At 48.3% G+C, this 21,567-nt stretch overlaps 1 protein-coding gene across 7 annotated transcripts in view; it reads left to right on the top strand.

Annotated features, from left to right (window-relative positions):
* The first annotated feature begins 812 nt into the window (after positions 1–812).
* DNAH1 (dynein axonemal heavy chain 1) overlaps positions 813–21,567 on the top strand; it is a 77,121-nt gene continuing 56,366 nt past the window's right edge. For 3 of the 7 annotated variants that reach the window (XM_053219278.1, XM_053219277.1, XM_053219276.1), the window contains exons 1-8: positions 813–1,572; positions 5,571–5,925; positions 6,957–7,029; positions 8,200–8,374; positions 8,998–9,154; positions 10,103–10,235; positions 12,592–12,753; positions 13,341–13,593. In XM_053219278.1, the coding sequence (XP_053075253.1) occupies positions 5,590–5,925; positions 6,957–7,029; positions 8,200–8,374; positions 8,998–9,154; positions 10,103–10,235; positions 12,592–12,753; positions 13,341–13,593 (1,289 nt within the window). In that variant the 5' untranslated portion in view covers positions 813–1,572; positions 5,571–5,589. Of the gene's footprint in view, positions 1,573–5,570; positions 5,926–6,956; positions 7,030–8,199; positions 8,375–8,997; positions 9,155–10,100; positions 10,236–12,557; positions 12,754–13,340; positions 13,594–21,567 lie in introns of those variants that run through there. The other 4 variants (XM_027038890.2, XM_053219272.1, XM_053219274.1 and 1 more) reach the window with 3 other exon arrangements.

Genomic DNA, 21,567 nt, shown 5'->3' with positions numbered 1-21,567 from the left:
CCAGGCTGTCCTAAGCAGGGCTTTGAGGGTTTTTGTCTCCTCAAAGAGCTTTGGTCAGCTTTGCCTCCAATCCCCCTTATACCCTTTCCTTCCTCCCACAATGATCACTAAGCACCTACTGTGTGAATGCCAACAAGAAAAGCAAATAACACTACAGTTTAAGCTTAGGGAAAGTTGCACCAACATTGGATCTTGAAGGATGAATAGGAGTTGGCCAGGGGTAGGAGTTGGTGGAGAGAGGTGTTCTGGACAGAGGAAGCAGAAACCTGTACGAAGGCCAAATCACTGTCTCCAGCCACAGCTTACACTCTGCCTCTGGACTCCTCATGGCCTGGCCTCTCTGGCTGTCTCTTTCAACAGACATTTTAAGGCAGAAACCAGTTTAAATCTGAATGCTCAGTGCCCAGCACTGGCTTGACACTAAGGTAGCATAACTAAAATGTCAAATAGAATTGGACATTTGTTTAATGAACCTCGGGTCCTCCTACCTCCCTCAACACCAACCTGCCTCACCAAGCCTCAGTTTCCCCATCTATGAAATGGGGCCAATGCGGAGAAAGCTCTCTGGGTAAGGGTTCTCAGGTTGAGGTGGGATGGTTTTTAAATTTTCTTTTGGTTTGTAACCCACCTCTTACCCTGACCCTCTCCCCCCACTCCCTCCCCCCACCCCGCCAAATGTTGAAGACTAGTGCAGTGGACATCAGTAAACGTTTATATTTCTCAGTTGTCAGTATTGGACCATTTTTGCTTCATCTCCTAACTATACTTATCTATATATAAATCTAGCCAAACCATTTGAAAGGAAGTCACAGCAGCGGATATCCTGACATTTGTCCTGAAATTCTTCAGCCCACATCAGTTAAGACAGGGACAGTCTCCTATACAACCACAATATCATTTTTCACATGTAAGAAAATTAACAAAAATTCAATATCCAGGACAGACAGGAGGATCAAAGCCTGAACTCATGCCAGGTCCTTGGAGCAGATGGGTGACTGAGGCCAAAGATCGGGGGCAGGAGCACCCACTGCCCACCCTGAGGAGGCTGAGTTGCAGCCTGGTGTGTGTGTGTGTGTGTGTGTGTGTGTGTTTCTGTACAAGCTGAACCTCCAGAGAACAGAAGTGACCCTTTTCGCAGCGATCTGACCATCTGGCCCACAGCTGTGGCTTAGATATGAACTTCCTCAATTATTACCCCCAAATTATTCACATAACTTTACTTGTTATTTTATTTATTTTCGCCAGGATTCAATCAAAGTCCTTACCCTGCGTTTGGCTGTTTTGTCTCTTTACTCTAGAAGAGTCAGGGAGGGGAGACAGGTAATGGAGCCTGGGTTTGACAGACTAGAGGGCGGCCACTGTCCCCATCCCGCCGAGGAAAGACGGGAGCACAGGGCGGGAGGAACCAAGTCCCAGCCTGTAGGTGGTGTTGGGCGAGGGGACTTGCAGACCCGGGGAGCGTTCGGGGGCGGAAGTCCCGCCCGCCGCGCGGATGATCCCGCCCCTTAGCAACAGGCCCAGCGTCCCTCCCTAGAGACGGGCCACCAGACCGCACTCTGCTCGTTGGAGCCGGTAAGTTGGTGGCCACCGAGGGGGATGGTTGGGCCAGCAGGGGCAGGGGCACCTCGATAAGGCACAGAAGGCGAGTGGACGGGAAGGAGGACTCCCTTCCGGCCCAGAGTCCACATTCCTGTCTCTGACTGCGCATTCAGTTTCCTGAACCTCGGCCAGGGGGAAAGGAGTGGGGGGCACTTTTAAATAACCTTCCAGGTAAGCCCTGTACTTACTAGACTGACTTTTTGCCCTCCCCCCGCCCCACACGCGGAGAATGTAGCCACAACTCCCCGCCCTGTGGAAGGCCCCTGCAGGCAAGGAGCCTAAGTCCTTATCAGCCACACAGTCCCTCTCCTGATGTCAACTGCAGCCTTAGTCTTCCATGTCCCCATCTGCAAATCCTCAGAGCACCGCCGTCCCTATCTCACAGACTCGTTACAGACATCAGCTTTCTTTCCTTACTTTTCTCACTCATGAAATCATTTGGCAGACACCTTTGAGGCACCTACTCTGTGCCAAGCCTGTGCCAGTCCTGGGCTAGGTGCTGAGGTTCCAGAGACCAACGTCACCCCCAAATTCCTGCATTTGCAGCTCTTACGATCACCTGGCAGGGAGGATAGATGCGCACATACAATACAGGGAGGTGTTCGCTGGAGGGAAGAGCCTCAGACAGATGTGGGAGCACAGAGGGGCTCACGTTAGGTGAGTACTCCAAAAAGGCGGAGAGAACCCCACGCCTGTCGGGGTTATTGCCATCCACAGTAGTAGTGTTTGCCAGGTAGCCCCCACAAGGGAAGAGACTTCAAAAATCCTTTAAGCCACAGATCTATTAGATGACACCTTACACAGAACCTGGTATGTGAAACAGATACAGGGTCTTTGCTGAATCCAAGGTTGGGTGGCTCTGAATTTCTTCTGCTTTGGCCCTCCTCCCCACAAGCACTCACCAAAGAACCTCAGGGCTCTTTGGTGCACAGTTTGAGAACCATTGTGGTGTTGCTTAGGGACATGGATCTTTGGGTCAGCCAGAAGTGAAGACCTCAGTTTCCCTTCTGGTTCTGTCAGTTCTTGGCTGTGTGTCCTTTGCAAGTTTCTTGACTTCTCTGGACCTTCATTTCCTTGTTTGTGGATTGGTGATGGTAGTAGTATGTGTCATGAGGATCAAACCCCCTTGTTCATTTGTGTCCATCCAGCCAGTGCCTGGTGGGTGGTTGGGCCACATGGGGTTGAATGTCACTGAATCCAATCTGAAGCTTCTTCTGACTCAAGCAATTAGGACTCCCAGGTGGTCTGACTGGGGAGAAAGAATGCCTCGGTTTAAATTCCACCTGTGCCCCTTGCTGGCTGGCTGAACTTGCACAGGTCCCTTAACCTCTCTGAACCTCATTTGCCCTACCTCTGAGAAATGAGGATAGTCTCAGTTCTCACCTCAGAGGTTTGAACGAGATGTTGCACAAACTACATGTAAGCCCCTAATAGCATTCACCATTCCCACACACTGTGTCTGCTGGGGCCACCCCTGCCATCTTACTGGTCAGTTTCCTCATGTAAGAGGAGAGAGTGCCCAGAGTGAGCAGCAGAGGCTTGCTGGTAACCATGTACTCACCCTCTTACCAGCCCCACTCATTCCCACATAGAGGCAGCCATCACTGGTGGGGCTGATAGGAGACAGAGGTGGATCTGTCTGTGTATCTGTCACAGGTCCTGTGCACACCAGCAATGCACAGGTGCCTAGAGCTGGGGTGGGATGGGAAGGGAGCTGTGGATCTTTGTAAAGGGCTGAGGGATGGAGGAGAGACAGGATTCTGAGTTTGCAGCTTGCTCTCGTGCCTTCCTTCATGGAACATGTCTGTATGGATCCCCCACTGCCAGACTTCTTGGAGGGAGTTGGCTCATGGGAGAAAAAAAAACCCCAACACAGGCTCCTTTTGCCTCCAGTAACACTGTGCTTTCCTGGACATTTCTGCATCTGTCATCTTGGCTGAGCCTGATGACACACCAGCTCAGCAGCCCAACATATTCAAGCACATTTGAGAGCTGGGGAAACCAGGGAGTGGGATGCCCTCCTGTGGAGTGGGGACCCCGCCTCTCCAAGAACTGCCCTGTTTGGTGATTTTGTTCAAAGATGAGCAGACATCTTTGGGTTTGCAGCCATGATGGAGCTGAGCCCCAGTGGGTCCTCTGTCCGTTAGGGTGCTCTGGGAAGGGCTGGTGACTGTCAGATGGGTAGGCCAAACTCAACATTGTTTTTAGGGCCTGTCCCAGGAGGTGGCTGACTACCAGGGAATGGGTTCAGGGAGCCGAGTTCTAGTAGGACACTGGTTAGAAACTGGTCAGCCTCTGGGCTCAGAGTTTGGGCCTTCCTGCCAGAGCCCTATCTGGCCTTTCACGGGCCCTAAAGTGGTCTTGCCAACTCACCACCTCCTTCTTAGAAACGGACTCAGCACTTCAGGCTGCTTCAGCACTGCTGGGTAGCTTTGATCCAGACAGTCCTGGCTGCCCAGCCCGCCTTTCAGGTCAGTCCAGACAGGATTACCCTGCAGTGATCCAACAGGAAGCCTACACCAGCCAGGCATGCTTAAAATGGAGACAACAGGGCACGAAACATCCAGCCAACAGAGCGGCTTGTACCGTGAACTCCTGGCTGCTTTGTTGCAGTGTGCAGGGATTGGGAAATGGGATGGGGCCAGAGGAGAGGGTGATGCTTGGGTCAGGGTATTCTTTTGTTAAGATACCCTCTCTTTTTTATTAATTTATTTTTTTAAAGATTTGTTTGTTTGTTTATTTATTTTTAATATAATTTATTGTTAAGTTGGCTGACATACCGTGTATATGGTGTGCTCTTCGTTTTGAGGGTAGATTCCCATGATTCATTGCTTACATACAACACCCAGTGCTCATCCCAACAGGTGCCCCCCTCAATGCCCATCACCCATTTTCTCCTCTTCCCCACCCCTCCCCCATCAACCCTCAGTTTGTTCTCTGTATTTAAGAGTCTCTTACGGTTTGCCTCCCTCCCTCTCTATTTGTAACAAGATACCCTCTCTTTTTAAATGACATTGTTATTGAGATAATTATAGACTCATTCCCTTTTTATTTTTGTACCTGCATTACATGAAAACCTCTTCATCACCATAACCTTGTCCAAATCTCTTATAACCCTGCCCTGACCAAGGATTTCCCCCAGTGATACGTTTTGAGGTAGCCAAAAGCAACAGTGGCTTGGCAAGGGCTTGCTCAGCCTGTAGTAAACGTTCTGCAAACCCTTGTCCCTGGGATGGTGGATGTGTATGCAGCCCCGTGGTACATGTGCTGTTCCTGCTGGGGAGACGCAAGGGGATGCATTGCATGAGCTGAGCTGACCCTGAGAGCCAGGGCGGCTGAATACCCTTCTGTAACTGGCAGTGGGATCTGTGGGTCACGGGAAGGTCAGGATCCCTCCAGGGAGACCATTTAGTCCTCTGGTTCCTGGGTTATGGTGTGGGGCAGACACAGGTGGGGGAGACAGCGCGTGGCCCAGCACCCCACAGTAGGGAGAGACAGGGCAGTTCAGTTGGGCTGGGGCACCAGGGTTGCCTCCTGCTGAAAGTCATTTTGGGGAAAACCAAACAGGGCCTTTCACTGAGTGAACTCTGGGCCACCCTCCTTGTCTCCTTTGTGAGTAACTAGGCCTTGCTGTCTAACATGGAGGAGAGGGGGTGAGCAGGTGTAGAAGGACGCACTGCAGCGGGGGCATCTGCAGAGCTTCCCTGACTCCCTTCACTCTGCCCCTGACTCTGGGGGCTCATTTCTCACATGCCACATCCAGGGAAGGCCCTGCTGTCTCCTGGTGGGACCTGCCTGGCACTGCGTGTCTGTGTCTGTCCAAATTAGGAGACCACTTCCTCCCTCTCCACCCTCTGTGTGGCAAGCTGTGGCCGCTTGCAGGATGCAGATGAGGCATCCCTGTGTCCCGGTGCCCCTGGGGGCTGAACAGAAGCCAGCAAGGGCCCAGTGATGCCAGTATCTTCTCCTAGGAGCGCCTCAAGAAGCAGCATGGAGCAGCCTAACAGAGAAGGCTACAGCCCAGGAAGGACCCCTCAGAGCCCAGAGTGCAGCAGTACTCCTGCGGGCCAAGAGTGTAGCCTGAAGAGGACCCAGGCAGACCTAGAGTATAACCTGGGGAAGATTCTTCTGGGACCAGATTTTGCCTCCAAGGCTCTAAGCCCTGACCCCAATACCCTGCCTTTACCCCTGCCCCCACCCACACTCTCAGTCTTGGGGCAGCCCCGGAAGTTGCCCCTGACAGGCACTGATAAGAAGTACCCCCTGATGAAGCAGCGTGGGTTCTACTCTGACATCCTCAGCCCTGGAAGCTTGGATCAAATGGGGGTGAGTGTGGTAGCTGTCCCCTACCAAGCCCAAACCCTCCTTGTGGGTTCCAGTCACCCTTCCTTCCTTGCTTCCTTCCACCCATCCATCTTGCCATCAGTCCATTTGTTCATTTATCCATCTAGCCATCTGTGTCTAATAATTTGTCCATCCATCCATCCACCCACCATCCACCCACCCATCCATCCTTCTGATCATCTGTCCATCTGTCCCTCCATCCATCTGCCCATTCATTCAACAATTCATTACTGAATATCTCTTATGTGACAGGCCCTGGACTGAGCACTGGTGACAGTGAGGACAAGACATCCGTGTCCCTATTGTCATGGGACAATGACTTTGGTGGGGGAATTGTCCCCCAGCTCTGATTGGGGAGGGGGTCCTTGGACAAAGTGGCATACTATGTGTTTACTGGGTGGCTGGGAGGAGGTGTGTTCCAGGCATGGGGAACAGAAGGTACAGAGGCTTGGGAACCCTGACAAGCTCCATGGCCTGTGTAGAGAAGGAGGAGAGAATGTGAGAGGACAGATGGAGGCTTGGGGTAGGGGGAGTATAGACAGGTGATGACCAGGGGAGAGTTCAAAGAGCCCCGTAGTCCTGGACAGCCTTAGGAAAGTTCTAACTAGGATAGGCCAAGAGGGTTAGGGCAAAGATCCATGGATCCCCACCATGCTGGGGGTGCCAGAGTCATCCTTGGTGGGGGAGACATGCACAGAGACACCTGCTGGACTTGTGGTCCCTCCATCTAGTGGCTCAGCTCCCAGACACAGCAGGAGTGTTCTTAGAGTGAGGAGGGAGCTGTGCAGGATCAGAAGGGGGTGAGGTCAGGGGTGTCCCAAGTGGCTGGAGCTTGTTGCCCACTATGGCCTCTGAATGAGGAATTGTGGAAACTCACTGTTCTGCCCCATTCCCGTGCCCTTGGGTGTTCCCTGGTGGGCTTGGGGGGCGACACTTGGCCTTGTGGTCCCTCCCAGGTCCTGCCTGTCCCCAGGATGTTTATACCCCCTTAGAGCTCTGGGATTTGGTTTTAGGAAGTATGCCGTGGTCCCTGCATGAACCAAGATCTCCTGCGGCAGGCCGACCTTGACAAGTTTACTCCAAAAGGTCAGTGCCTAGAAGGGCAGGGTGGATGAGTGGGTGCCATTTAGAAGCAAGACCTCTGGTCTTAGATTGTTTCTTCTTGGCTCAGGATCTCAGTTTCCTCAGCTATAAAATGGGGGTAACAAGATATAAGGTGCTTTGCAAGGGCCAAGCTAACGGTTAGTGCTCAGTGAACCACACCTTATGTTCCTCTTAGCTGAGCTGTGACAAGGGCACCACAGTGGGTGGGGCTGCTGAGGGCCAGGGCATCAGTTCTCTGCCCAGCTGGGGACACTAGGGTTTTCACATGTATAAATTACCTTTTCTACCTCCCCTGGAACATGAGCTTGGAGAAGGCCAGGGCTGTGTCTGAGTTTCCCTGCTGGGACCCCAGTGTCTAGAATAGGGCCTGGCATGGGAAAGTGCCCAGAAGATCTCTGCTGAATGAGGACTCTCCTCCCAGGCTCTGCGCTGAGTCCTGTAAGGACTGGGGCAGGACTGCAGAGTGTGGGACAGTCTCCGGTGGCAGAGGGGAGAATAGGGTGGCTCCAGGAGAAGCAGCAAGGTGGGTGGGGCCCTGAGTGAGGAATCAGGTGGGAGCCCTCCCACCTGGCTGGCAGACAGGATACCCGCTTCGATCAGGCTCAGAGGCCCCAGCTGTCTGCCTCTCCTCCCCAGCCCCAGGAGAGGCCTGGCTCCTTGCTGACACTGCCCAGATTAGTCCTCTCAGTGCCCACGGACCTCCTGGGGTCTGTGAAGCCCCAGAAGTGGCTCAGGAAATATCACATGTATGTGCATTTGTGTGGTGAGCTGAGGATCCAGTCTATTGGGCTGTACCGTCTCACAGACATCTGTGGCCCAGAAAATGCTTACAGAGTACAGATCTAAGGGTTGTGGGGTGCTCCTACCATCCACAGTGGGGTGGGGTGGGGATGCTCGGCGGCTCTGCATCCCCATCCACATGAGGAAAAGCAAGACCAAAACACACCCTCTGGAGGCCCTTGTCCCTCCAGACTTGCCCTCCCTTGGGTGCCTGGTGCCAAATCTGGCTTCTTGTCTCCACTGCCAGCCACAGGCAAGCTCTGAGCTTCCCTTGCCCCAGGGCACTCATACCCAGTACCTAGCGCTTTGTCTTGGGGCGTATTGGGCTCTGGCCTGAGCCCCTGACACTCCTGCCTGTGCCTCTGCCTGCAGTCAGAAGTTTTGAGATTCCTGAAGGCTTCGAGGAACATTTGGAACAGCAGAGCTTCGAGTCCACCACCCGGGTGCTCACCCAGACTGACTTCCCACTGCAGGCCTACGAGCCCAAGGTGCAGGTGCCTTTCCTGGTGCTGCCAGGCCAGTGCCCCCGAAAGATTGAGATTGAGAGGTATGGCCAGGTTGGCAGTGGGAGGGCCCATTCCTTTGGGGGGGCGGCATCCACCCAAGTCAAGGAGCGAGGGACAGCAGGCTACTAGGTGACCGTCTTCATGGCAGAGGTTACTAAAATGGGCCTGTGTGCAAATCTTGTAGCCCTTTGCTTTCTTTTTTGTTTTTGTTTTAAGTTTTATTTATTTATTTTGAGAGACACACAGAGAGACAATCCCAAGCAGGCTCCCTGCTGTCGGTGCAGAGGGCTTGAACTTGCAAACCATGAGATCATGACCTGAGCTGAAATCAAGAGTCGGATGCTTAACTGACTGAGCCACCCAGGCGCCTCACCCTTTGGTTTCTTTATAGGAACAAACTGCTTTCCTTGCTGTAGGATTGGGGAGGGTGGTATTTAGGTCAATGTAGTGGAACTACCAGACAGACACAGGGCAGCCGGGGCTCAAGACATCAGCCCCAGCTACCACACTACTTCCTGATGAATTCCAGAGGAGTGGGGGGCCCTGGAGGCATCCCTGGGCCACACTCCTATCCACCACGACCCTGTGGACCCTTGCTGGCATCCATGAAGCCATCTCAGATGAGCTGAGCTGTCATGAGATTCCCTTGTCCCCCCTCGGCCAGGAGGAAGCGGCTGTACCTGAGTCTGGACATCGAGCAGTTACTGGCTCATGAGGGCATCGACTCTGACAAGCTCATGCCCAGGCACCCAGACCCCCACCACCCCCAGACCATTGAGCAGGGCCATGACCCGCTCTTTCCCATCTACCTCCCGCTGAAGGTGAGCCTAGTTTCCATAGCAAGCTGATGGTCAGCAGTGGGGGGAAGGGTGGGTGGGAGGGGTACAGGACCCCGGCCGAGAGATCAGACCCGAAAGGGGATCTGTGGGAATCATAAGCACTCACTCGTCAAGCATAATTGGACCTTCCCGCCAGGGGTTTTGATCATCCTAGGCTGGGACAGAAGGGGCCCCAGAACCCCTGAGATGCTGACTCTGCTTTTTGCTTGGGAGCCTGGGGAGCCTGTGTATGCAATCTCTGTCCCCCCAGCTCCCAACCTTGAGGCACCAGAAGCAGCCCAGTTGGACTGTGGAGTAGTATATGGAGCTCCCTGACCACTGCTCCTGGACTCACTGAGATGGGGGGAACTGAGGTGGAGGAGGGCCTCATTGTAGCTCCTTTGGGATGCCGATGGGGAAACTGGGTTGGAGGAGGAGAAAGAGGGAGCATAGCCTGCTCTAGCTTTCACTAGCCTCCCTGCCCTTCCTCTCCCTGACCCTGAGTATGTCTTGCTTGGCAGTCTCTGTGGGGAGGCAGAGCTGAATCCACATCACCCTACTAAGGGTGGCCTCCTGACTACCCTGAATTTCCTTCATTTCTGCATGTAGGTGGAATGCTCAGAAAAATCCAAGGTCCACCTCTTCCCTTGGGCCTGAGCTGGATGATCCTTGGGCAGTGGGGGAGAGAGCTCATATCCTGCTCTGAGTCCCCAGATACCCCTCTGCTTGCATCAGGGTTGCCCGGTTGGGTGGGGATCCAGGGTTTCACAGAGCCAGACCCCACAGGCCCCTGTGAATAGTGGGGGAGACATTCAGCCCCATGGCCCTCAGTCTGTAGCTTCTGCATCTGAAGAAGACTTACTTAGGCACCCTCATCTTCTGCCACACCCAACCCATTTGGCCCCTCTAGGGGAGAGCTGCCTCCTCCTGACCTCTGCCCATTTTTTCCAGGTATTTGACAATGAGGAGTTTGATTGCCGGACTCCCAGTGAGTGGATCAACATGAGCTTGGAGCCAGGGTCTCAGGACAGGAAACCTGTCCCTGGAAAAGCCCTCCTGCCCACTGATGACATCCTAGGTCATGGTGAGCAGGGCTGACATGGGTGGGGGGCAGGATCCTGGTCTGTACCATCCCTGTCTGGCAAGCAGCCCAACCATTGACTTCTGGGCTGCCCTAGGGGCTGGCAGCTGTGGGAGGGGAGGGCTCCCACCTTTTGAGGCCTCCCATCTGGGATACAGACTAAGGGGCTGGCCATATAGAGTCAAAAAATACAAGGACCAGGGATGACATTGTGGGAGGGTTGGGGAAGGGACTGCTGGATAGTGTCTAGTGTTTAAAAAAATCTTTGATTTATTGGTAATAAAAAATATGCAAGCTTGTTGGAAATGTTCAAATGTGTACAAGGGGCACAATTCAAGCCTTCCTTCCTGCCACCTAGAAATCACCATTGCTCTAGCTTTACCTATGGCCTCTCAACTTGCACCTCTGCATGGACAACACACATTCTCATGCTTACACACCTGCTTGCAAACACACATTCACAAGCACACTTACCATCATACTCACACACCATCCCCCACATCACACACGTTTTCACCACACATACTCACACACCTCCCATCACCCATTCACAGCCACTATCTCTCCCCGCCCCCAACACACATACCTGCACTGATGTCCCACAGATGAGCTGTATCTCTGCTTTGTCTGTGTCTGTCCCTCCTTTGGCCCCACATCTGCCCTGGGGCTGTGTTTGCTGCTGTAGGGAACTGAGCCAGGTTGACCTTCCTTGGCTGCCTCTGAGTGAGCATCTGAGGAAGATCTGGGTTATGAAGTTGGAGGTTGGAGTTGGCTGCCCCTCTGTGCAGGGCTGAGGGCTGCTTTGCTCCCTGCCCCGTGGTGGACATGCCGCTTTGGGACGGGGAGTGCCCCCCCACCCCCCATGGACTCTGCCCAGGATTGAGAGCCATGCTGGTTGGTTTTAAGACTTCTCAGCCTCCAGGGGGCCCCACAGTAAGTCCATTGAGCAGGCTGTAAGTTTATGTTTCGATTTAAAAGCATGTTAATGCTGGAATCAATTTCTCTGAACTAGACAAGAAGCCCAGAATGTTCCCTTTACTTTGGACTTAATTACAAAAATAATTTAACTCAATTGTTCCCAGATCTCCAATTCCTGGCAATAAAACCAGAAGGTGGGGGGGGGGGGCTGCATTAACCTTAAATGTACCAAGTACCAGCCTCCCGGAAGTGCTTCTGTTTGCCCTCTTTCATGTGGGCCCTGGCCTTGGGCAGTGGCACTGGTGGGAGGGGGGCTGGCAGGGAGCATTTCTGCCAGAGACCTCTGGTTTTCTGCTGGTGCCTTCTTGTGACATCATCTTCTCTAAGTTGAGCCAAGACAGGTCAGCATTTTCCAAAGAGCATTTTCCAAAGAGAAGCATATAGCATCCAGGCAGCACGTTAGCAATTCCTTGGAGTTCCAGCTGTTCTTCCTCAACCCAGGCTGTAGAACCCATCAGCTTATTTTAAGGCACTTCTGCCTTAAAAGGTGTGAGGAGGCTGACCAGAACCAGGACTGGATGCATACATAGTATGACTTCAGGCTCTGTGAGGGACACAAATGGGCTAACAAGTCAGAGGGTGCCTGGGGCAAAGGCACTCTTTGAGGGAGAGATGCTTCGCGGAGGGGAAGCCATTTGAGCAAGGAACAAACCATCAATGAGGTGACCTGAGCAAAGACGGTTCCAGTCAGAGAGCATAGCCAATGCAAAGTCCCTGAGGCAGGAGTAAGCTCCAAAGTCACAGGAATAGCCAGACATGCAGTATGGCTGGAGAAAGAAAAGGGTAGGTGGTGGCAGGAGATGAGCTGGAGAAGCCGTGCAAAGGCTTGCAGTCCGGGAAGTGAGTGGAAGGCCCATCCTGACCAACAGGCCCTGAGGCCCATTTTGGGGCCACTGCAGGGCAGCAATCTTTTACCTTGACCTGACCTGTCCTGATATAAGGGGCCCAAGGGTTCAACTGCCACATCCAGTTCACTCTGGGAAGGGGTTCACTCTGGTCTTGGTCACTTTGAAGGGGTCCAGTTCAGACATGATGAGCTTCACAACTACATCCTCACCAGGTCTCTGTGTGCCTGGGGCTTTCCTGCCTCCCGTTCTAGCTCTGCTGGCCTGTGTCTCTGTCTATCCTGATGGGGTCATGCAGAGCACAGAGACAGAGGGGTCTGGTCCTTCTGGCTCCCCCTGCCACCAGGGTTCCCCAGAGGCCAGCTCAGCTGGAAGGAAGCAGGATCGCTGCTTTGCTGGAGCTAGAAGGGGTCATCCTGGTGGGAGGGAGGCCAGACCAGTAGCCACTGAGACTCGTTCCCAGCGCCTGCTGCCCACACAGAGTCCCCTACCCACCCTACAGCAGAGAGCACTGGTGGGTTCCCCTCCTGTTTCAGAGGACCCCAAAAGTCGGAAGCTGAAGTATGAATGGTGCGATGTCGGTGTCCTGGACTATGACAAGGAGAAGAAGCTGTACCTGGTACACAAGACAGATGAGAATGGCTTGGTGCGAGATGAGACGGGGAAGCCCATTCTGAATGGAGGAGTCACTGCTGAAGGTACAGGCTCTCTGCCCCACCCCATGCAGACCCCCCACTCAGGACCATGACTGAGGCCACCCCCCCACCCATGGCACAGCCACATCAGGCCTGAATTCTTCCTTGCTCTGTATGTCCTGTGGCTGTCTGTCCCCTGGCCAGTGAAAACCAGAGGACCCATCATTCAGAGAGAGACCCCAGGAAGGGCAAATGGCCATTACTGGGTATGCCTGCCCTGAGCAGCTGACGGTACCACTTGCAACATGATGCAGAGAAGGCATCCAAGGCCCATCAGTTAGTGATGTTTACCTTGAGTGTGGCAGCGAGGAGTGGGCACTTCAGCAGCCGCCCCTGTGTGACTGTTTGTCTGTGCACAGATCTTTATGGTTTACAAAGCACTTTCACATCCATCCATGGCCAACTGTGAGGTGGGCAGGGAGAGGAGTGTTGTCATACCCATTCTGCAGATGTGACAGGGTGTCAGAAGAGAGAACCCACTTGTGCAGGGCCACCATGCATCAGTAGCAGAGTCAGGCTAGAACCCAGTGTTCCAGCCTAGAGAGTCTGACTGTGTTGTGTGTTCCCTTTTCTCTCCCACCTGGCCCCAGGAAGGCACCCCCTCCTCGCCTGCCAGTACTGGGTGCCTCGGATCCAGCTTCTCTTCTGCGCTGAGGACCCACGCGTGTTCACGCAGCGTGTGGTCCAGGCCAACGCCCTGCGCAAGAACACAGAGGCTCTGCTGCTATACAATCTGTACGTGGACTGCATGCCCTCTGAGGGCCACCAGCTCATCAATGAGCAGAGCCTGAGCAAGATCAAGCAGTGGGCCATGAGCACACCCCGGATGCGCAAAGGGCCCTCGTGAGTCTCCACCAGACCCTTCGTTATGCCCACTTCCTCCAGGAGCCCAGGGGGCAATGCTCCCTCCGTGCTCACCTGTGGGCCATGTTGCCCACTGCACTGTGGACTTCTTGGCCCCAAGTCATGTCTTTTTCATCTCCAGATCTCTCATTATCAGTATCAACTCATGGATTCTTATTCAAAGGGACAGAACCTGTTACTACTATTTTTTATTTTGGTGCCCAAATTGTCCCAGATTTGGCCAGAGAGAGCCTCCTCAAGCTGATATATTCCTATCGTTCTTTGAGTGTGTCTTTAATTTGGGGCATAGCAAGAAGTGCTGGGCTCATCTTGTACTTCTCCAGACCCAGCCCTGAAATCAGCTATTTCTCCAAGAACCCCTGGTTCCTTTCAGTGGGGGAGTTTAGAAACCAAGATCTGGGCGTTAGATATGCTCATTGCTGTGAGGCTCTTAGGCCAGACAAATCTGGGAAATATATATATTATTATACTATGTTATACTATTATTATATTACATTGCATTAAATTGCATTAAATTGCATATTACACCCCCCCCCCCAACACACACCCATGTCTAATTCTTTCTGTCTGTTAAAAACCATGGATTCCTAATGATACCTTCAAATTGACCCCAACACCACATGGCTCACTCTCACTTATACATATTTCTTACTTCTTTCTCCAGAAGAAAACTAGCTCCCATTGTTCATAGTGTATTTATTTGCTCAGTCCTAGAATATACAGAAAGTAATTTCAAACTGCTAATTCATACTCTTTGGAAGAAAAACCTTACTAAGTAGACTTTGATACAGTGTTCTTTGTCTCTTTACCCTGGGGGCATTTAGTATTAATGTCGCTATATTCAAGCGACTTGGTTTAGTTCTCCACCCCCTTCAGTGGGATATGTTTATTTGATGAAATACAATGTGGTGGTGGTCCATTTGTTTTATGTATATAATGTATATATTCTATGTATCTGTTTCTCTCACTGATATGTAGTATTCATAAAGGTATCCTCGGATCTGTCACTCTCCACCCCCATTCATTCTATCCTAGCCACATCTTCCCCTGTCCACCCTGTCCCCACCACATGCCCATAGGTAACCAGTAGCACTAGCTTCTGGCTTATCCTTTCTGTATTTCTTCTTGTACAAATGAGCATGTATATTTTCTTTTTTATTTTTTAATTTTTTTTTAACGTTTATTTTTGAGACAGAGAGAGACAGAGCATGAACGGGGGAGGGGCAGAGAGAGAGGGAGACACAGAACCGGAAGCAGGCTCCAGGCTCTGAGCCATCAGTCCAGAGCCCAACGCGGGGCTCGAACTCACGGACCGTGAGATCGTGACCTGAGCCGAAGTCGGATGCTTAACCGACTGAGCCACCCAGGCGCCCCCAAGCATGTATATTTTCTTATACGCCATTCCTTCTTACTTGAAGGGCAGCACACTATAGATATCCTTTTGTCCTTTGCCTTTCTCACTTACATACATCCTGGACATCAATCCCTACTAGTTCACTGAGATTTCCTTCATCCCTTTTTTATGGCTGCATGGTAGTCTATTGTGTGAATGTGCCCTGTACCATCATTCACTCAACCATTTCTCTAATATATAGGCATTTAGGTCATTTCTGACCGTTTGCGATTACAAACAGTACTGCAGTGAAAAACCCTGTGCATTTATATGTTCATATTGTCCCGGGGATAGCTTCAGGGTAAATTGCGAGAAGCAGGATCGCTAGGTCAAAAGATAAGAGCAGATGTAGTTTTTCAGCTGTTGCCAAATTTCCCTCCGCAAGCGTTGTGCCATCTCGCTTACCTGCCAGCAGTGTGTGAGCGCCATTCCCCCCACAGCCTTGCCAAGAGTCTGTTGTCATGCTGTGTGATTTTCTGCCAGTCTGGAAGATAAGTAAGGTAAATCAGTCTGAAGTGTTATATGTGAGGCCATACGTGTTTTCCATCTTTTCATGTGATTAAGGGCACCTTTTACATATTTTTGTGACTCGTCTATTCATGTCTTTTGCCCATTTTTTTCTCTCAGGCTTTTGGGCTTTTTCCTCCCTCTGATTTTGAGTTCGTTCTATATTAGGGATATCCTTCATCTGTGATGTATGTTGTAAATATTTTCTCCTGGTTTGTCAGTTGTATTTTGACTTTGCTTGTGGTAATTTTTGTAATATAACTTGTAAAATATTTATCTAATCAATGTTGTTAATCATCTCTTCTATTACATCTGGATTTTGAGTCACAGTTAGATGGCCTTTCCCCACCATGAGGGTTTCTTCTAGTACTTGCATGGTTTCATATCCTTGTTCCATCCTTATTTTTTAATGTTTATTTATTTATTTTTGAGAGAGAGAGAGTGCGTGTGAGCAATAGTGGGGGAGGGGCAGAGAGAGAGAGAGAGAGAGAGAGAGAGAGAGAGAGAGAGAGAAAATCCCAAGCAAGCTCCAAGCTTTCAGCCCAGAGCTGCTACAGAGCTCTGTCTCATGAATGTGAGATCATGACCTGAGCCAAAATCAAGAGTTGAACTCTTAGCCAACTGAGCCACCCAGGAGCCCATCCTTATGTATGGTATGTGGTATGGATCCAATTTTATCTTTTTCTAAATGACCAGCATTTATTAAGTGGTTTATTAAACACCCATCAGCATTTATTAAAACCTCCATCTGTGTCCCAGTGATTCAAGATGCTACCTTTTTCATACAGTAATTTTCAGATGCAGTCAGGTCTATTTTTGGACTTTCTGCTCTCTTCCACTGTCCCATTTGTCTATTTGTGCAGTTGGACTGTGGTTTAATTATGGATGTTTTACAGTATTTTTTAATGTCTTGTAGGACCAGCCCCCACTTTTGTAGCTTTGCCCTTTCAGTGTTTTCTTGGCTATTCTGGCATGTTTTATTTGTTTGTTTTAACTGGTTATTTCTTAAAACTATGGCAAAATAGACATAATGTAAAAATTACCATTTTAACCATTTTGAAGTGTGCAGATCAGTGGAATTAAGTGCATTCACATTGTTGTGCAACTATCACCACCATCCATCCACAGAACTTTGCGAAACTCTGTACTCGTTAAACAGTAACTCCCTATTCCCGTTGCCCTCCAGTCCCTGGCAACCACCGTTCTACCTTCTGTCTCTGTGAATCGTACAGGATTTGACCTTTTGTGTCTGGCTTATTTCACTGAGCACAGTGTCTTCTCGGTTCATCGCGTTGTAGTGTGCGTCGGAATCTCTTTCCATTCAAAGGAAAAAAAATCCTCTTAATGTTCCATTGTATGCACGTACTGCATGTTAGGTATCCTTTCATCTGTTGATGGGCACTTGGGCTGCTTCCATCTTTTGGTTCTTGTGCATAATGCGAGTATAGGTGTACAAATCTCTCCTTGTGTCCCTACCTTCAGTTCTTGTGGGTGTATGCCCAGAAGTGGACTAGCTATCCATATGATAATTCTATTTGTTGGTGTTGTTTAGTTGTTATTTCGTAATCATAATGTTAACTCTGCAATCTAACTAGATTTGAAGGGGGGTAAGGAAAACACGGAACCAAAGAGCTGCAGTGAGAGCACTGATTATAGGCTATTAAGAGCATATGGGAGAAGGAACAGTCTTGTAGTTAAGAGAAAGCACACGTCAAATTTATTAGGGTTGTCCACACTTGGCAATGGTGAGCTTCTTGCCAGTCTTGCCATCCCTGGACCCAAAGCACTCCTTGGTTTCCATGGTACTTATGCCCTCTCTCACCTTGCCAAAGGTCACATTCTTGCCACCCAAACATTCAGTCTTGGTAGTGTGAATGAAAAACTGGGAACTGTCTGTGTTGGGTCCAGCAATTGCCGTAGATGAGACACCAGGATCTGTGTGCTTCAGGATGAAATTCTCATCATCAGGTTTCTCCCTCTAGATGGACTCGCTATCAGTGCTGTTATGACATGTGAAGCCACCACCCTGGCGTATAAACCCTGGAATAATTCTGTGAAAGCAGGAACCTTTATAAGCAAATCCATTTTGCTCCAGTCCTCAGAGCACAAAAGTTTTGGGCTATATTTGGAACTTTGCAAATGGCTCAAAGGATACGTGGCCCAAGGGCTCATGGTTGATGGCAAATGTCAAAGACCATCATGGAGTTGACCATGACGGGGTGGCACAGGGCAGCTCTTGGTGGTGTCAGCAGTATTTGCAAAGCCCTATTTTTAATTTTTGGGACACCATCATCCAGCTGCCTTAGCAGCTGCACTGTTTTATATTCTCACCAGCAGGGCACAAAAGTTCGAATTTCTTCCCATCCTCACCCAGCGTTTCTTTTCTTGTTGTTTTCTCTGTATAATAGTCATCCAAATGGATGTGAAGTGGTATTCCATTTTGGTTTTAATTTGCATTTCTCTAACAATTAGTGATGTTGGCATCTTTTCATGTGTTTATTGGCCATTTGTAGATCCTTCTTTGGAGAAATGTCTATTAACAATCTTTGCCCATATCTGAATCTAGTTGTTTGGTTTTTGTTGTTGAGTGTTATGAGTTGTCTATATATTCTGGATACCAATCCTTTATCAGATATGTGATACTTTCTCCCATTTCATGGTTTGCCTTTTTATTCTGTCTATCGTGTCCTTTATGTTACCAGGACACAAGGCTTTTCATTTTGATGAATTCTGATTCGTCTTTTTTTCTTTTGTTCCCTTTGTCATAGCCAGGAGATCATTGCCAAGTCCAGTATCATGAAGCTTTTCCCGATGTGTTCTAAGAGTTTTATAGTTTTAGCTCTTACATTAGAGTTTTGATCCATTTTGAGTTAATTTTTGTATATGGTATTACATAAGAGTCCAACTTCCTTCTTTTGCATGTGGATATCCAGTTTTCTCAGCACAATGTGTGGAAAAGACTGTTCTTTCCCCCATTAAATGGTCTTGTCACCCCTGTAAAAAATCATTTGACCCATATATATTCCAGAAGTTATTTCAGAACTATTTATTCTATTCCTTTGGTCTATATGTCTTTATGCCAGCAGTATACTGTTTTGATTACTGCAGCTTTACAGTAAGTTTTGAAATCAGGAAGTGTGAGTCTTCCCACTTTGTTCTTTTTTAAGATCGTTTGGCTATTTGGGTCCCTTGAGATTCCATATGAATTTTAGGATGGATTTTTCTATTTTTGCAAAAAATGTTGTTGGGATTTTGATCGGAATTTGCATGCTTATTTTCCCATGAGCCTTGTATCAAATCCTCTAGGTCCAGTTTAGAAACACTTAGTATTTTTGATGGGGTTTCATTATATTCTTGAACTGTCCTATCCAAGAACAAAGAATGTTCATTCATTTGTTCAAGACTACTTTTGGGAGCACCTGGGTGGCTCAGTTGGTTGAGTGTCCGACTCTTGATTTCAGCTCAGGTCATGATATCAGCATTGTGGGATCAAGCCCTGTGTCGGGTTCTACGCTGAGTGTGGAGACTGTTTAAGATCTCTCTCTCCCTCTACCCCTCTCCCACACTCATGCGCGCGCTCTCTCTCAAAAAAAAAAAAAAGACTACTTTTGTGTCTTTCAGGAATGCTTTACATTTTTCTCATATAGGTTTTGCATATTTCTTATTATTTTGTCTTCTTTGTTGCTATTATAAATGGGATTTTCTCTACTATTGCTCCTACTGATTTTTGTAGGCTAATTTTATATCCTGTTACAAACAATCCTTACTGAATTGTTTGAATGTGTTTTATTATTGATTCTCCAGGGTTTTCTTATATTTTTCTTTTTTTTTAAGTTTGCTTATTTAGATAGAGAGAGCACGAGCAGAGGAGGGGCAGAGAGAGAGGGAGACAGAGAATCCCAAGCAAGTTCCGCACTGTCAGTGAAGAGCCCAACATGGGGCTTGAACTCAGGGCCTGAACTCACAAAACTGTGAGATCATGACCTGAACTGAAATCAAGAGTTGGGCACTTAACTGGCTGAGCGTCCCAGGCACCCCTCTCCAGGACTTTCTAAGTATACATTACCTGTAAACAGAGTTTTACTTTTTCTTCTCCAGTTCTTATTCCTCTAATCACTTTCTCTTGTTTAATTGCATTTTCTAATACTTCCAGTACAATATTGAATAGTAGCGGAGATGGTAGGCATCCCTACCTGTTCCTAATATTAGTGGAGGTACCTCTAGTAAGTTTCCCCCTTAAGAAAATTCTAACTTTAGGGGTGCCTGGGTGGCTCAGTCGGTTAAGCCTCTGACTTTGGCTCAGGTCATGACCTCTCAGTTTGTGAGTTCAAGACTTGCACTGGGCTTTCTGCTCTCAGTGCAGAGCCTGCTTTGGATCCTCTGTCTCTCTCTATCTTGGTCTCTCTCTGTCTCTGTCCCTGCCCTGCTCTCATTCTCTCTCTCTCTCAAAAAATAAACATTAAAAAAAAAAGAAAAAAAGAAAATGCTAGCTTTGGGACTTTATTTAATGTATCCATTGAAACTTCTATTTTCTTAAGTGTTTATCACAGCCTTTAAAAGTACCTATGGAGAGGGATGCCTGGGTGGCTCAGTTGGTTAAGTGTCTGACTTCGGCTCAGGTCATAATCTCATTGTTCATGGGTTCAAGCCCTGCATCGGACTCTGTGCTAACAGCTTGGAGCCTGGAGCCTGCTTCAGATTCTGTGTCTCTCTCTTCCCCTCCCCTGTTCATGCTCTCTCTCTCTCTCTCAAAAAAAAAAAAAAAATATATGTAATAATAATAATATAATAATAATAAAGTACTTATGGAGATAATCATATAGTTTTTCTCCTTAGATCTATTAACATTGTATATTATATTAATTGATTTCCTAATATTGAAACAATCTTGTATTCCTTTAATAAATCCCATCTGGCCATGGCGTATCATTTTTTTAAAATATGGTATTGTTGGGTTCTATTGGTTAGCATGCTTTCTAGAACTTTTGCATTGATGGAAGGGATGTTGGCCTATAATTTTTTTCATACTGTCTCTATCAGGTTTGAAGCAACTAAAAATGGGAGGATAAAGGAATGAGGAAAGTAGATTGAAGTCAAGATTGTTATAAAGGAACATGAAGGGAGTTGAAGGATACCATTAAAACTTGACAAAACAGATATTAACAAGTTAAATTAGAAAGCAGGGGATTTGGGGCTTGCTTCATAAGAAGAATATTGATGTTTTCCTTCATTTTCCATACTCTGGAGCAATTTTTGGTGTATTGAGGCTATCTGGTTATTCCCTCCTGCAATCATTTGGACATAATGTTTTTGGTGGGATAGTTCTCTAGTAGGAATTGGTCTATTTAAGCTTATATTCCCAATTTGGGGGTCAGTTTTGGCATACTTTCTTTCTCTAAAAAAATTATCCATGTTTTCTAGGTTTTAAAATGCATTTGCATAGAATTTTGCAAAGTGGTCTTTTATGATTTAACAATTTTTTTGTTTCAATGTTGACTTCCCCTTATCACCTCCTTTTTTTTTTCTTTTCAAATTTTATTTAAATTCTAGTTAGTTAACATGCTGTCACTTCTGATTGTGTAGAGTTATGCTCTCTCCCTTTCTTTGCTTTATTGAGTTACTTAGTGATTTGTTTGGTGTGTTAATTTTTTAAAAATAGGAATTTGATTTATTAACTTGACTGTTTTCTACATCTACCTCATTAATTTCTACTTTTATTATTTCCTTTCTTGTCCCTTGCTTTGGCTTGTATTTTGTATTTTGTTATGTTTATAATGTGTGTGTGTGTGTGTGTGTGCACATGCACTAGAAATTTAATTCACTTATTTACATTCTTGCTTATAAATGTGTTTATAAATGTGTCTAATGGACTTTCTTCTGATAAATGCTTAAAAAATAGTCCACAGATTCTGATATGTAGTATTTCATTTTTTTAATTCCAAAAATTTAGTTTGTATTTCCCATTTCATTACAGAATTGTCTAGGGGCACCTGGGTGGCTCAGTCAGTTAGGCGTCTGACTTTGGCTCGGGTCATGATCTTGCAGTTTGTGGA

The sequence above is a fragment of the Acinonyx jubatus genome, chromosome A2, assembly GCF_027475565.1.
Source record: "Acinonyx jubatus isolate Ajub_Pintada_27869175 chromosome A2, VMU_Ajub_asm_v1.0, whole genome shotgun sequence".
In the NCBI taxonomy this organism is placed as follows: domain Eukaryota; kingdom Metazoa; phylum Chordata; class Mammalia; order Carnivora; family Felidae; genus Acinonyx; species Acinonyx jubatus.
This window is presented reverse-complemented; position numbering and strand designations above follow the sequence as displayed.